Source organism: Quercus suber, unplaced genomic scaffold (assembly GCF_002906115.3).
Source record: "Quercus suber isolate HL8 unplaced genomic scaffold, Cork oak 2.0 scaffold_551, whole genome shotgun sequence".
Classification (NCBI taxonomy): Eukaryota; Viridiplantae; Streptophyta; class Magnoliopsida; order Fagales; family Fagaceae; genus Quercus; species Quercus suber.
In genome coordinates this window covers 62,270-76,354 of record NW_027069999.1, presented here as the reverse complement: position 1 = coordinate 76,354, position 14,085 = coordinate 62,270, and the positions used below count along the sequence as shown (strand labels likewise).

Sequence of the window (14,085 nt, the reverse complement as noted above, 5' to 3'; positions counted from 1 at the left end):
CTAAAAGCTTCTATGTTTTAATGGCCATTGTTTCCAAAACAATTTCAAATGATGCCAATGAGCTCTAGCTCAAAATTCAAATGGTGCTTCCTACTCCCTTAATATTCGGATGGAGGGTAAGATTGTGGTTCAAGGCCTCTAGGATTCAATAAGGTTACATGTTGTGTGTAATTGTTGTTTAGATTGCCAATCATCTAGTCCCATTGATGTTTGTGCAAATGACAAGAACTATTTAATATTTTCACATTTTATCCTTTTTTCAACACTTCGTTTAACAGTGATGCTTTATGCTTGATAGGTATCGATGTTAGTGCGCATGATATACGATTTGTGGAGGACAACTGGGAGAGTCCGGTAATATCTTGTCTTTGATGGTGGATTTTTATTCTTCCCTTGTTATTTTATGCAGATCTAATTAGTGCGTCTTACTGAGATACAATTTAACTTGGTTAGATTTCCTTGCTGTGGCTCATAGTTGTAAGCATAGTGCAACTATATGTGTAAAATTTTTCTTGAGGAAGCATTTTTGCCTAAATGGATCATGAGCTTGTTTGTTTTCTATGTGCTGACCAAACATGCTTATAGGTACTTGGTGCCTGGGGTTTAGGCTGGGAAATCTGGATGGATGGGATGGAGATTACCCAGTTCACCTACTTCCAGCAGGTTACTCCTTTAAAATTGAATAGAACTAAGAATCTTCCCTAATTTTGGATTATATGGCTTTCATGTTTACTGTTCAAGGTACTGTTGATTTTTCATGATTTTGCCAAGTTTTATTTGGTTTCACTTGAAGCTTTTTTCCCGTTCTTTCTCTGTAGGCTGGAAGCCTGCAATTGTCGCCCATATCTGTTGAAATCACTTATGGTCTTGAGCGCATCCTCATGTTACTACAGGTCCGTCTTTGATTGTTTCTTTTATTAATCTTTGACCTCATTGTCCATTTTATTAAATTTGTCTGAACTAATTGGCAGGGAGTTGATCATTTTAAGAAAATTCAATATGCTGATGGAATTACATACGGGGAGCTGTTTTTGGAGAATGAGTAGGTTTCTCCTCAAAATATATATATTTATATATTTCTTTTTTTTCTTTTTCTATAAAGGCAAAATAGTGCTAGAACTTTGTGGTCACAAATACTTATAATCTTCCAAAGATTGTCAATGTACATCACTCAGTATTCTTGAATAATGGATTATGTTTCGTACTTTCTTCCTAAATGCTGGTAATCTTTTGTCTTTCTAAATTTTTGTCATGGTCTTTATGGAATTGCTACCCCAAACATTTTGTACTTTATGCAAATAAACTTTTCGAGTTAGTGATATTCAAACTCCCACCTTTCTACTCCTCTGTGTTCTTTTAGTCTCCTTTGTAGAAGTTAACTGTTGAACTTCTTGCCTCATTCCCTTTTTTAGTCAAGTACTTTCTCCTTTGTGAGCAGCTTTGCCTCTTTTTGAAGCATACTACTGCTGGAAGCTAATATAAAAGAACTCTGAGGTGCTTGATTGGCACTTGAAGATAGTTGGATGGGATGCCATCTGATATGAAGTTCAAATATTCAGATGACTTCCATTAACCTTTTTAATCTCTATTCTCTTTATTTTGCTCTTTTTCGGCCTTCTGTTATATAAGCATTATCAAGCTTGACTGTGCCATTTACTTTCTAAATGTCCACAATCAATATATTTCGTACTTCTTTTTCAGGAAGGAAATGAGTGCATATTATCTAGAACATGCAAGTGTTCATAATCTTCAGAAACACTTTGATTTTTTTGAAGAAGAGGCGCGTTCTTTGCTTGCTTTAGGCCTTGCAATCCCTGCGTATGTTGTTTAATTTTTATTATGTTCCATTATTCAGTGCATTATGTGGAAACCTTTTCTCTGTTTTTCTTTAAGTTAACATTTTCTGTGCTACATGCTAGGTATGATCAGCTTCTGAAGACATCTCATGCTTTTAACATCTTAGACTCTAGAGGCTTTGTTGGGGTAACAGAACGTGCTCGATATTTTGGTCGGATAAGAAGGTAAGGATTCTTCCTAATTGTGGCCCGGAAAACTTTGCACTGAAAATAGAAAAACACTGTCATGTATGTACTGGTAAAATTGAAGTTGTGAATTTTGTTTTGCTGTAGAATGGCATTAAGGTCCACTTTTAGAAACTCATAGAGATCAATTTTTATTTTTAATCCGATAATCTCTCGATCTTAAAGTTGGGCAGATACCTTTTTTGTAGTCATTGTTGTCTCAGCCCTATCTGTGATAACATGACCTACCATGTTCTTTGTACAGATTCAATTAATGGGTAAGGTTTTAGAACTAAATTTATAGACCATCTGGTAGACTTTTCAACTGAGCACAGGGCACTATTAATTTTTGGTGCCAATGACATGTTATGGCAAAATCTTAGGGGACATATATGCTCTGATCAGCAGGAGAAAGATTAATATGTAGTCTGCAACTTGCGATATACTGCTCAAGCAGCTCAACTAATATTGAATTTATAAAGGAACAAGACTATTGTCTTTTGATCCATAGGATCAACAAAATGGGAGGTAGGGAGGACTATTGAAACTAACAGTCCTAGCCACTATAAGTTGCAACTGGTTATCATTGCTTAGCTAAACAAATTTACCAACTTCGGTTCCATTAACTGAATGTTCATATGAAGTTAAGGGCCAATATTGGTGTCTATGTTATCAATGAAATGGTTGGCAGCTTGATAATACAGAACAGAGTCAGAGACATGCATGACAGATTATTTGCATGCAAATAAATTGCTGGTCTAGGCCTGAACAAAGATATATTTTTTAAGAACATGATCCTTTCAGGTCAATCCTTCTGAGTTCTGTGTCTATCTTATCTTCTTTTTTGTGTGTTTCTTTTTTCTCTTCAATCAGTTTAGCTCGTCAGTGTGCACAACTTTGGTTGAATACCAGGGAGTCTCTTGGACATCCACTGGGTGTTGCTTCTGACCCTGTTCATGTTGTGTGTCCTAAAGAGCTTTTGGATACAGCCGTCAAGAAGGTTAGTTTGCATATGCAGCTGACTTGAACTTCTCTCATTGTTTGGAGTATTGATATAGCAGTTTTCTTAAGGCTAATTTAGCTTTCATTTATTTATATATTAACATTTTAATTATATGTATGAATGATCAACCCTACATGAATAGACTCAATATTATTTTGGGATTTACTGTTACATCCCTTTTTGTGGCATGCTCTTGTTGATATGGTTTGATCACCAGGTGTACATAGGAGTCCTTGATTTTTTTACCTATGCTTGTAGCTTTAAAGACATCATAAATTACGCATGAGAACTAAATGGTCTGAGCAATTATATAATTGTGTTTGTACACTCCTAGACATATAATATATATATATGTGTGTAAGAGAGAGGGGGGATGGTGTTCAATTTACCATTGACACCTTGTCATTGAAATTCTAGTAGTTGGATATTGCTAGAACTTTAAATTTATGTGAACTTTTTAACATTATAATTTTATTGTTTGACCAGAATAAGTCACGGTTTAACAACTACTATGTGTACATTAGTTATTACTTTTAAATGTGGGTTTATTCTTTGACTTATGTCACAGGTGAATGATGATTCAAGGTTGTTTGTTCTTGAGATTGGGACTGAAGAGATGCCGCCTCAAGATGTAGTTGATGCAGGCCAGCAAGTACTCTTTTTTTTCACATGAAGCATGTTGATCCTTTTCTTATTATAGCCATCTCCTTTCCCTTTTATTTTTTGGTTGGTTGGTTTTGAAGCTCTCTTTACCTTTTAGATACTGTCAACCCCACTTTTTCCGCCTAATTTTCCATCTATAGTTGTTCACTGACTGAAATGCTGGTCATTGCAGCTCAAAGACTTGATATTGCTGGTGTTGGAAAAACAAAGATTAAGCCATGGTGAAGTGCAAGCATTTGGAACACCTCGCAGATTACTGGTACAGTGAAACTATATTTCCCTTTGCAAAATACTGACATTGTTTTCCAAATAGAGAAAATAGAAGAGAAGTTATTCTTTATTCTTATGGTTTAATGGCCTAATTGCATTCTTCCATGGGATTTGTTTCTGGGTTCAGTTCTTCTATCTTATACTTAATAATAAAAAAGAACCATGTTTCACATGCAATAATGCAGGTTTTATATCTAAATATGTTGAATTTTATAGTACCCTATGTGGCTCTTAGTACTAAAATTGAATGTCCAGGCGTCCACTGAAATTTCAGAAGTGTTCAAATTTCAGGACCTTATCTAGTTTCATTTCGTCACACTGAATGGTAATGATGGGTGCCTTTTTGCCACATTTCCAGGTTTGTGTTGAGAATCTTTGCACTAAACAAGCTGAGAAGGAGGTTGAGGTTCGAGGACCTCCTGTTTCAAAAGCATTTGATAATCAAGGAAATGCTACAAAGGTTTGCCATTCTTTTTCTCCTGGGAGCTTAAGTAAATTTGCTTTTTTATTTTTTATTTTTAATATTTTATTTATTTATTTTTATTTATCAAAAAAAAGAAAAAGAAAAGTAAATTTGCTTTTTTGGCCAAATGATTTGTGTGGTGAGATTATTTGAAAACAGCAATAGAAGTAGGTAGTAACTACCATGAGTGCAATTGCTTTATTATTAATGTTAATTTATTTGTTTTTCCTTCATGGAAGGGATTATTAGTTATTACACGTATTTTATGTTTCCCAGCTTGTGCTGTGACTTTGGCAAAGCTAGAATCCATTGCTCACTTGTTAGTGTAATTATTGAGATGTCATTGTATACTGTTGTAACTTAAAAGGTCATCATTTTTAATTGGTTAGTACCTGATTTGAATATGAATAGCCATATAATATTTAACTTGTTATTTCATGTCAGGCTGCTGAGGGGTTTTGCCGTAGATACTCTATACCACTGGACTCATTGAATAGAAAGATTGATGGTGAGTGTGCAAAGTTTACCTACAAAAAGAAAGTGAAATAGTTGCCATTACAAGCAGAAGGTTTTGAGATCTAAGTTTACTTCATTGTTCATCTCCTCAAATTTATTTGTACTTTTTATATGATTTTGAATATAGAGATGGTTTAATTATTTCAATACTCCCCCAATCCCACCCCCCCCCCCTCCCCCAACAAAAAAAGAAGAGGAAGAAAAAAAACTACTACTAGAAGGTGACTTAGAACTGTGTATAGTGATTAGTTTTTACTGTGATAAGTTATCATATTGCAAGTATCTTGCAATGGTTATATTTAGAAGTTAACCCCTTTTACAAATCAGTATTATCATTACACAAAAGAGGACTTATATTTTAAGGAGGCTTATCATAGCTCACCAAATCCTCATCTTGTGAATAGTCTAGCTAAGCAAGAGCATCACCGTAGTCAAACTACTGCAAGAGAGGGTGAATAACAATTAGGTAAGATCTTAACAACAGACAACCTTCGTAAAAGACGAGTGATAGTGCTTGACTGGTGCTATATGTGTAAGAGGTGTGGGGAGTCAGTGGATCATCTTCTACTTCATTGCTCCATAGCTTGGGAGTTGTGGTCCTTGGTTTTCTGCTTGTTTGGTATTCAATGGGTTATGCCTCATACTGTTCTTGAGTTGTTTGAGGCTTGGCAAGGAAAGTTTGCACGACATCGTCACATTGATATTTGGAGATTGGTGCCTCATTGCTTGATTTGGTGCATTTGGCGTGAAAGGAATGCTAGAAACTTTGAGGGTTGTGAACGTTCTTTGCTGGAGATTAAGTTTTTTTTTCTTACACTCTCTTTGAATGGAGTGTGGTTTTTTCTCATTTTTCTTGCTCTTCCTTTTCTTTTTTTTCTTGACTGTTGTTCTTTTGTTTCTTGATTTGTGCCCCCATAGTACATCCCCAATGTACTTCATTTGGCAATCTTTCTATTATTAATAATATTCTTACGTTATTTATATAAAAACAAACAATTTCTGCAATCAGCAAAGGAAAATGTTAGTCTGCTAGTGGCAAAATTCCCAGTGACTAAGTTGACAACTATTATCATCATTTCCACTTTTAAACAAGAAATTCCAAGCTCCATGGCCATTGACCAGCTGTCTCTAACACTAAACTCTGCTTGCACACTAGTATTATCACTTTCATTTAGGGAAGTCTCTAACTCCGAATTTTCCACCTTATGTGAGAACAATAGCAGACATGTTTACGTTTGGAGATTGCAGATAATTGGTAAAAATATATGGAAACAATTTTTTTTTCTTGATTGGCAAGTAAACATGCATCTGGTGATTCTGGTGGGTTTGAACACATGACTTTACCCTCCAAGCCATTCTATGGGGGCATCAAGTGTCATTTGAGCTAGAGCTTATTGGCAGAAATCTATGGAAACGATTGACTCATCTGTGAGGTGGGTTGATGAGCATACCCATGCACTTCCAATAAATTGTGTATGAGATCTACCTAATTGTATTCACAGAAGATTGTTTTCAGTATTTGTAAATGTTTAATATTCAGTATAAGTATAGAAAATCTTATGCTATTTGATCTTCTATTTGACCAAGTAATCAATTTAATTTGCTAGTACACCTAATGCCAAATCAACTAAGTTGTACTATAGTTGTTTACTACATAATTCCGCTGGGGCATACTGGGTTCCCGTGCTGGCATTTTTTTTTTTTAATAGAAGTGAACCTTTATCTGGCCCATTTATTGATGGGCCACTTTGCTGCAAAAGTTCTGAGTTATTGCTATTTAACTGCTACTTTGAGGGGAAGTAAGTTTGGCCTTTAAAGCTTAGCACATTTGAATGGTTAGCCATCAGAAATTTAGGGCCGTGTTCCAGAAAATTCACATTTTCTTGTTTCAAAGTTGCTATACATAATGTTTGTACTTGATAATGGGTATTCATGAGGGTTTTTTCAAAATGCAGGGAAAACAGAGTATCTATATGCTCGTATAATGGAATCTGCCCGACTTGCTGTTGAGGTTCTAGTGCCTCTTTTTCTCTTTGCTAATTGTATTTATGAACTTCTCTCATAAAAAAATAAAGTTTTTCCTTAGTTATTTATTGTGAATGTATTTGGTTAGATGAAGTGCCTATCAAATTTGGATGTACAATTGCAGATGTGTATTGATTCAGTTAAGATGTCAATATGTGCTAATTTTAATATAAGACAAATACTGAATGAATAGTATTACTTTCCTTTATATCTATCAAAAAAAAAAAAAAAAAAAAAAAAAAAATTAGTATTACTTTCCTTTATATCTATAAAAAAAAAAAAAAAAAAAAAAAAAAAAAGACCGAATGTTTTGATTAACTGAATGAAACTTTATTAACAGTCACAGTTTCCAACAGAAAATGTTAGTAGAAAAGTTTATCTTATGTACTATTTGTAGAACTCATGAATAGGATACAATTAAAAAGAGCTGGGGAGGAATTCAAGGAAGCATTGATGAAGATTAGGGCTCTTTCATTTTTTTTACCATGCCCCTTTTCTATTATTAAGGTGACAGATGCAATAATATCTGATGCTTAAAATTAATACTGATTGAAAGAAAACGTAATTTCCAATGATATGTGCAGATATATGAACATCACTTAATGTGTGTGTGTGTCAATTATTCTATTTTTATTTCTTACATAAATGGCTTGTTAGCTATTGGAGCTTATTGGTGAGTACAAATTATCAAGGTACAGATAAATAATGGAATACCATGTTTCTAGTATCCTATTAATGATTACTTATCTATCTCCTTAAGGTGACAATTTGCTCAATGATTTTCTAAGATTCTAGGAATTAATGGCTACTTACTTGGACTGCTGCTTTAGAATAGTGGACATGTGGCTTGCCTTTTGATTCTATTGTCACCACTTTGTGGTTTTTTTTTTTTAATTTAACAATGTTTACCCATAAGGATTTGTTGATAAATGCTGTTTTTAATTTGCTATAAATAGGTGTTGTCTGAAGAATTGCCCAGTACCATTGCTAAAATATCATTTCCAAAGTCAATGCGCTGGAACTCTCAGGTTTGTACAATTTTAATTTTTAATTTCTATTTAGGGCTCTTAACATTTGATTTGCATGTGTTCCTCTTTTCTTGTTAGTTAAAAATAAAAAAATAAAATCAATTATTAATCTACTGTTCATTAAATTGAAATGGATTTTTCTGGATTATCAATGAGACGACTTGGTGTGGCTACTAGATTTATTTATGATTTTTACTTATTTGAGACACCAGATCTCAGACTTCTATTACTTTTATGTATTTGAATTTTTTGAATTAGTTTAGGCTTTATTGTGATTATGGATTTTGTGGGATTTAATTGTGGCATGATTAGATCTTTCCAGATTGATGTAATCTTGGAAGCCCTATTAAATTAGTGGCTTTTGTAATAAAGAATTTTCTGATGAGAAATTATCTCTTTCTTGGTGGTGATCCCAAGCACCCTTAGGTGGTGAAGCCTAGAGTTTTTCTCTTTTGTTTTTATTTTATTGCATTTCCTAACTACACTCTGCATCAGCTTGGGGAGTTGGTGTGGACGCTAGATTTGTTTCTGATTTTTACTTATTTGAGACATCAAATTTCAGACTTTTATTACTTTGATGTATTTGAATTTTGAATTGGTTTGGCTTTGTTGTGATTAAGGATTTTGTGGGATTTAATTGTGGCATGATTAAATCTTTCATATTGATTTGATCCTATAAGCCCTATTAAAATAGTGGCTCTTGTAATTGTTAAAGGACTGCCTTTTGAACATGAATGTATGCAGCTAGCCTCAGATTTTGGCTTTTCCTGTTGAAAACATACTGGTTTCTGCACTTCCAGATACTCCAAACAGCAATAGGAAATAAAATCCTCCATTGAAAGCCCCCTCGGCTACTGCTATCCTTCCCATTAGACCTCAACCACTCCTGCAAATCATCACCCCAAAACTCTCGGTTTTGCAACCCAATCCCCAGCTGAACCCACACAGCCTTAACCCTTGCACAATCCCTAAGAGCATGCAAAATAGATTCCTACTCCAATTGGCAAATGGGACAACTATCATCTTCCCCCATACCTGTTCTCACCAAACAATCCTTCACCCCTACACTGTTATGAGTACATCGCCATATGAGAGATTTAACTCTAGGAAGAGTTTCCAGCTTCCAAACCCACCCCAAATTGAACCAAGGACTATTATCATCCGCCAAAGACATAGAGTAAGCACTCTTTAAATCAAAAGAACCCCTCGGGTTGCCTGCCCATGCCAACTTATCACTTGCCCTACTCAATGCTGAAACCGGAACCGCCTGGATCAAGGACTTCAGGTCAGAGGGGAGCTCAAAAGGAATCTGACCCCATTGCCAACCCGCATCTGTCAACATGTCTCTCACCTTTAAATGTGTGGCCTCTCGGGTTAAAGGTCCTTGTATCAGCTTGCGCAAAGGCCCTTGAACCATCCAACAATCCAGCCAAAGGTTCAACTTGCTATCTCTCCCAATCGTCCTCATTGCACCTTTATTAAAAGTGTCCATTCCTCTCTTCATCGCTTTCCAAATCGGTGAACATGGAAGCCTATTCCCATTTCGAGCATTCACTCTTCTACTGTTGCAATATTTCTGCCTTAACACTTGGGACCACAAAGCATCTTTTTCCGTGTGAAACTGCCAATTTAACTTAGCAAGAAGAGCATTGTTTCTACCTTTTGCTGCCTGCAGCCGAAGGCCCCCTTCCTCCTTAGATTTAAACACTTTGTGCAAGCTAACCCAATTAACTTTCTTAGAGGCTTCTGACGAACCCCATAAGAAATTCCGGTTTACCCAATCAATACCATCAAGAATTCTAACCGGCAACTGCGCACACTGCATGACATAAGTTGGTATGGCAGAGGAGGATGCTTGGATGAGCACCGTACGGCCAGCTAATGAGAGCAAATTTGCTTTCCATCCCGCTAGTTTGTTCTTCACCCTATCAAGAATGTAATTGAAGTCTTGAGAAGAAGAGCCTGTGTGTCTAATTGGGAAACCAAGATATTTTCCAAGCGATGGGGTAGAGTGGAACCCAAGAATATCACAAAAGGATTCCCTGCTATCCCTATCCACATTAGGCGAGAAAAACACTCTAGACTTGGCTTCACTCGCTGTTTGCCCTGAAATCTTGCAAAAAACATCCAACACATCTCTTATTGTGGAGCAATTAATTGCATTTGCTCTTGCAAAAAGAACTAAGTCATCCACAAAAAACATGTGAGAAAAGGCCGGGCCACTTTGGGACACCTTTACCGGCTACCAAAGATTGGCATGACATTTTTCTTGAATAAGCTAACCAAGGAACTCCATACATAAGATGAAGAGGTACGGCGAAAGTGGGTCGCCTTGCCTAATCCCCCTCGATGGATATATCGGCTCCAAAGCTTCCCCATTGACCATAATTTCCGTCGAAATAGTAGACACACAACTCATAATTATCTCCACTAGATCCTCTGGGAAGTTAGCTCTAATCATCATTTCTCTTATGAAACTCCATTCAAGTTTATCATATGCCTTTTCCAAATCAATCTTCAAGGCCATATACCCCACATTTCAATTTTTTGTGTGTGTGTGTGTGTGTGTGTTTTTTTTTTTAATTCTGCTTTTTTTATAAGCAATAAAATTGTGTTGTGGTTATTCTATATTTTTGGTGAAAATATTCATTTTTTTGGTTCACTGGATTTGTTAATCAAGCCCTTGCTGTTAATATGTAGATCATGTGTGTGTGTGTGTTTTTATTTTTAATTCCACTTTTTTCATAAGCAATAAAATTATTTGTTGTGGTTATTCTATATTTTTGGTCAATATATTCATATTTTTAGTTTTCTCGATTTGCTAATCAAGCCCTTGCTATTCATATGTAGATCATGTTTAGCAGGCCTATTCGTTGGATTTTGGCCCTCCATGGAGATGTAGTCGTGCCATTCATGTTTGCCGGAGTTTTGAGGTAATCATGCTTACCTGTATTCTTCTCTCTCGCTCTGATATATAATTGCACAATTGTATTTCGAATAAAGTTGGCTTGGCTTGGGCTACGTTTTCCATTGTTGCAACATGAACTTTTATTTAAGGGTTTTTAAGTATAGTGTTCCTTATGGGGATGGCATTACATCTCCCTGAATCAATAATTGGCAGTATTTGTTAGAATCATGTTTATTTATCATTTTGAAGATCTGCGATGAAATGGAATTCATTATGGGCCTAAGAAATTGATTCGCTAAGTGGGGCATTGTTGCATTTAGGGATATTGCATTGTCATTATTGACAAATGAGTTGTTGTCAATGGAGGAAATGAATTACCTTTGGAGATCTAGGCACTGATGCTAGAAATTTGATTTTCACCAAATAATTTTGAGGAGAGGATCTTTTTTTTTTTTTTTTTTTTTTTTTTTTTTTTTTTTTAATAAATGAAATATTTTACTTAAAAGAATATTCTGAGAAGGAGAGAAGGGGAGGTTGAGGCTCATAATTGTACCTTTTTAGCCCACCCCACAACTCCCAAGGTAGCTTGGAAACCTATAAACTATCATCCATCCTCCCTTTTTACTAGGTGAGATTCTCATACTTGTAACTAGTAGATTGATGCAACCCAACCTATTATGTAAATTTAGTCCATGGACTAATACTTTATAAGAAAATACTAAAAAAAAAAGCATTTGTAGACTATTCAGAAAGTACATGTTGGTCAACAAGTTGCTTGATTTGGTTATGTGCTGACAATAGATGCATGTTTCCTCTAGAAAGGACAGTTTCAATGCCAAAAGAGAAGGGCAGAATAGAACTTTGTGGTGCATGGCTTGTTTTGTCTAGAGTTATTCCTTTTGTGGTTAAATCACTGGCTAAAATGCATCTTATCGTTTGGCTCATTAGGGGGAAATGCATATAAAAGTTGTTTGTGGATTTGGTTTTTCCTTTTGTGTGTGTTTATACAGTGTACTTACAAATTTAGTTTTTTTTTTTTTTTTTGGATATAGTGGCAACCTGTCTTATGGCCTTCGTAATACTCCTTCAGCTACTCTCATGGTATGTGGGTAAAATTTATACTTTTTTTTATTTTTCAATTTCCAAAATCAGCTTCCTCTGCATTTTACTTGGACTACTTAGGTATCTATTTCATTTTAGGTTTATGTATCTGTGTATGTAGTCATGTATATCTTACAAAAATAATTATCTCCCCCTCCCCAGAGGTCGATCTAACTACTCAAATCTCGAGTGAATCAATTTTCTTATTGAAGGGAATATAGAAAAACTGTGACAGGATTGACTGCATTATCTTTTGTGTTCATCATACAAGCCATAGTCAATACACACACAAAGATCAATGCAGATATCTTTCCTTTCTTCCTTTAGAGATAACTAATTGGCTACCTCAAAGGGTAGCACAATCGGCTGAGGACCACGGCTCATGATGTGGAGGTTAGGTTACTAGTTCAAATTTCCCCTTCTTCCTGCTCTTGGGGCCAAAACTTATCAAAGAAAGTACAAATGATTGAGCTGTGGCCAATTTTGTTCGCTTGTATAATTGTCCTGTTTTATAAAGATCTGAAGATTTTTGTTTTAAATTCACAATTTTGATTATAAACTTTAATTGGCACTCTATTAGGTTTGCAAATAAGTGGCTACAAATCATTTAATTCTTTTTTAGTACAAATTTTGGTCATGTCTCTTTTTCCCCCCTTTGCTAGATTCTATCTTAACAGTATTTGTGAATGTTGCTTGAGGGCTATATCACTCTATTTCCCACATTATGATTTCTTTTATCTGTTCATATTGATGATTTCTTAGTATACCTATTTAATTTATGGATTTTATATTCCTGGACTTCTAAAGGTGAGTGTGGGTGCGTTTTGTCCTATGCGGGGGGAGGGGGGTGGGTTGTGTTAGGAGTTGCTCTTTGTTTTCCAAGTCTAAGATGCTTGATTAAGTCAAAGCTCCACAAAACTATTCACAGGTAGAAAGTGCAGAATCTTATGCTAAAGTTATGAGGAATGCTGGAATCAATGTTGAAATTGAGGTATTATGAAGTAACTTGCTTTTTCTACTTTCTGCAAAACTATGGATGGCTAAAAACATTTCCACGTTCTTCTTGTACTCTTTTCCCAAAAAAAAAAATAAAGAAGTATAGATTTAGCAAAACTAAATTTCTGAATGATTTGTTTTCTCTTACAGGAACGTAAGAAAAAGATTTTGGAGCACTCTAATGTGTTAGCAAAAAGTGTCAATGGACACACACTTTTTAAGGAGGGCTTACTTGATGAGGTTATAGATGTGTTCTCTTTTGGTGAAATTTGTTCCATAGGCATGTTATTGAACTGTGCTTACTTCTGGGCAAAAAAAAGTTCTTAGTATATCTGTTTGCATAATAATGTAGGTTGTAAATCTTGTTGAGGCGCCTGTTCCAGTACTTGGGAAGTTTAAAGAGTCCTTCTTAGAGCTGCCAAAAGACCTTCTAACTATGGTAAGATGTCAAAAGTTTATCAGACTGTTAACGTGGGGCTAGAAATTTGTGCATCATTTGTTGACTGTTATGTACGATTATGCAGGTTATGCAGAAGCACCAAAAATACTTTGCTATTAGTGATGATACTGGAAGGCTATTGCCATACTTCATTGCTGTGAGACATTCTTACCAGTTATATCTACATTATAACCTTTTTTTTTTTTCCTCTTAAAGTGTCAAGGTTGATCTGTTTGTAAGTAGTGTGGTGACATGAGTTTTTCTTTTAGGTGGCAAATGGTGCAATTGATGAGACTGTAGTGAGAAAAGGAAATGAAGCAGTACTCAGGTAAACAAGGTTCTCACTGGTTCACCTTTTTTTTTTCTTTGGTCAATAGAGGAGGATATGATCTGTTAAACTTCTCATATGTCCTTAAATTGCTTTTGGCAAAGGAAAAATTCTATTGATCTTTTTAGAAGTGATTTCTTTTTTCTCCACCTAAATCAGAAGTTGTACATGTTTTGACAAGACAAATTAGGTCCAAGTTTCTGTCTTTATGTTATTTTAAGGCCATTGCCTATTGTGAGTCCTGCAGGCATAAGGTTTTAAAATGGTTTTTACGGCCACTATCACAGGCATAAGGTTTTAAAATGGTTTTTACGGCCATTACCT

General features: G+C 35.3%; 1 protein-coding gene across 2 annotated transcripts in view; it reads left to right on the top strand.

The window, feature by feature from the left end:
* LOC112019733 (glycine--tRNA ligase, chloroplastic/mitochondrial 2) overlaps window positions 1-14,085 on the top strand; it is a 29,872-nt gene that overhangs the window by 5,403 nt on the left and 10,384 nt on the right. For both annotated transcript variants that reach the window (XM_024052245.2, XM_065764312.1), the window contains 20 exons: window positions 299-354; window positions 586-663; window positions 819-893; window positions 972-1,042; window positions 1,702-1,818; window positions 1,920-2,021; window positions 2,895-3,021; window positions 3,593-3,676; window positions 3,860-3,946; window positions 4,316-4,417; window positions 4,865-4,928; window positions 6,892-6,947; window positions 7,918-7,989; window positions 10,840-10,922; window positions 11,950-11,998; window positions 12,927-12,989; window positions 13,145-13,234; window positions 13,347-13,433; window positions 13,519-13,590; window positions 13,703-13,761. In XM_024052245.2, coding sequence (XP_023908013.1) covers window positions 299-354; window positions 586-663; window positions 819-893; window positions 972-1,042; window positions 1,702-1,818; window positions 1,920-2,021; window positions 2,895-3,021; window positions 3,593-3,676; window positions 3,860-3,946; window positions 4,316-4,417; window positions 4,865-4,928; window positions 6,892-6,947; window positions 7,918-7,989; window positions 10,840-10,922; window positions 11,950-11,998; window positions 12,927-12,989; window positions 13,145-13,234; window positions 13,347-13,433; window positions 13,519-13,590; window positions 13,703-13,761 — 1,594 coding nt within the window. The remainder of the gene's footprint in view (window positions 1-298; window positions 355-585; window positions 664-818; window positions 894-971; window positions 1,043-1,701; window positions 1,819-1,919; window positions 2,022-2,894; window positions 3,022-3,592; window positions 3,677-3,859; window positions 3,947-4,315; window positions 4,418-4,864; window positions 4,929-6,891; window positions 6,948-7,917; window positions 7,990-10,839; window positions 10,923-11,949; window positions 11,999-12,926; window positions 12,990-13,144; window positions 13,235-13,346; window positions 13,434-13,518; window positions 13,591-13,702; window positions 13,762-14,085) is intronic.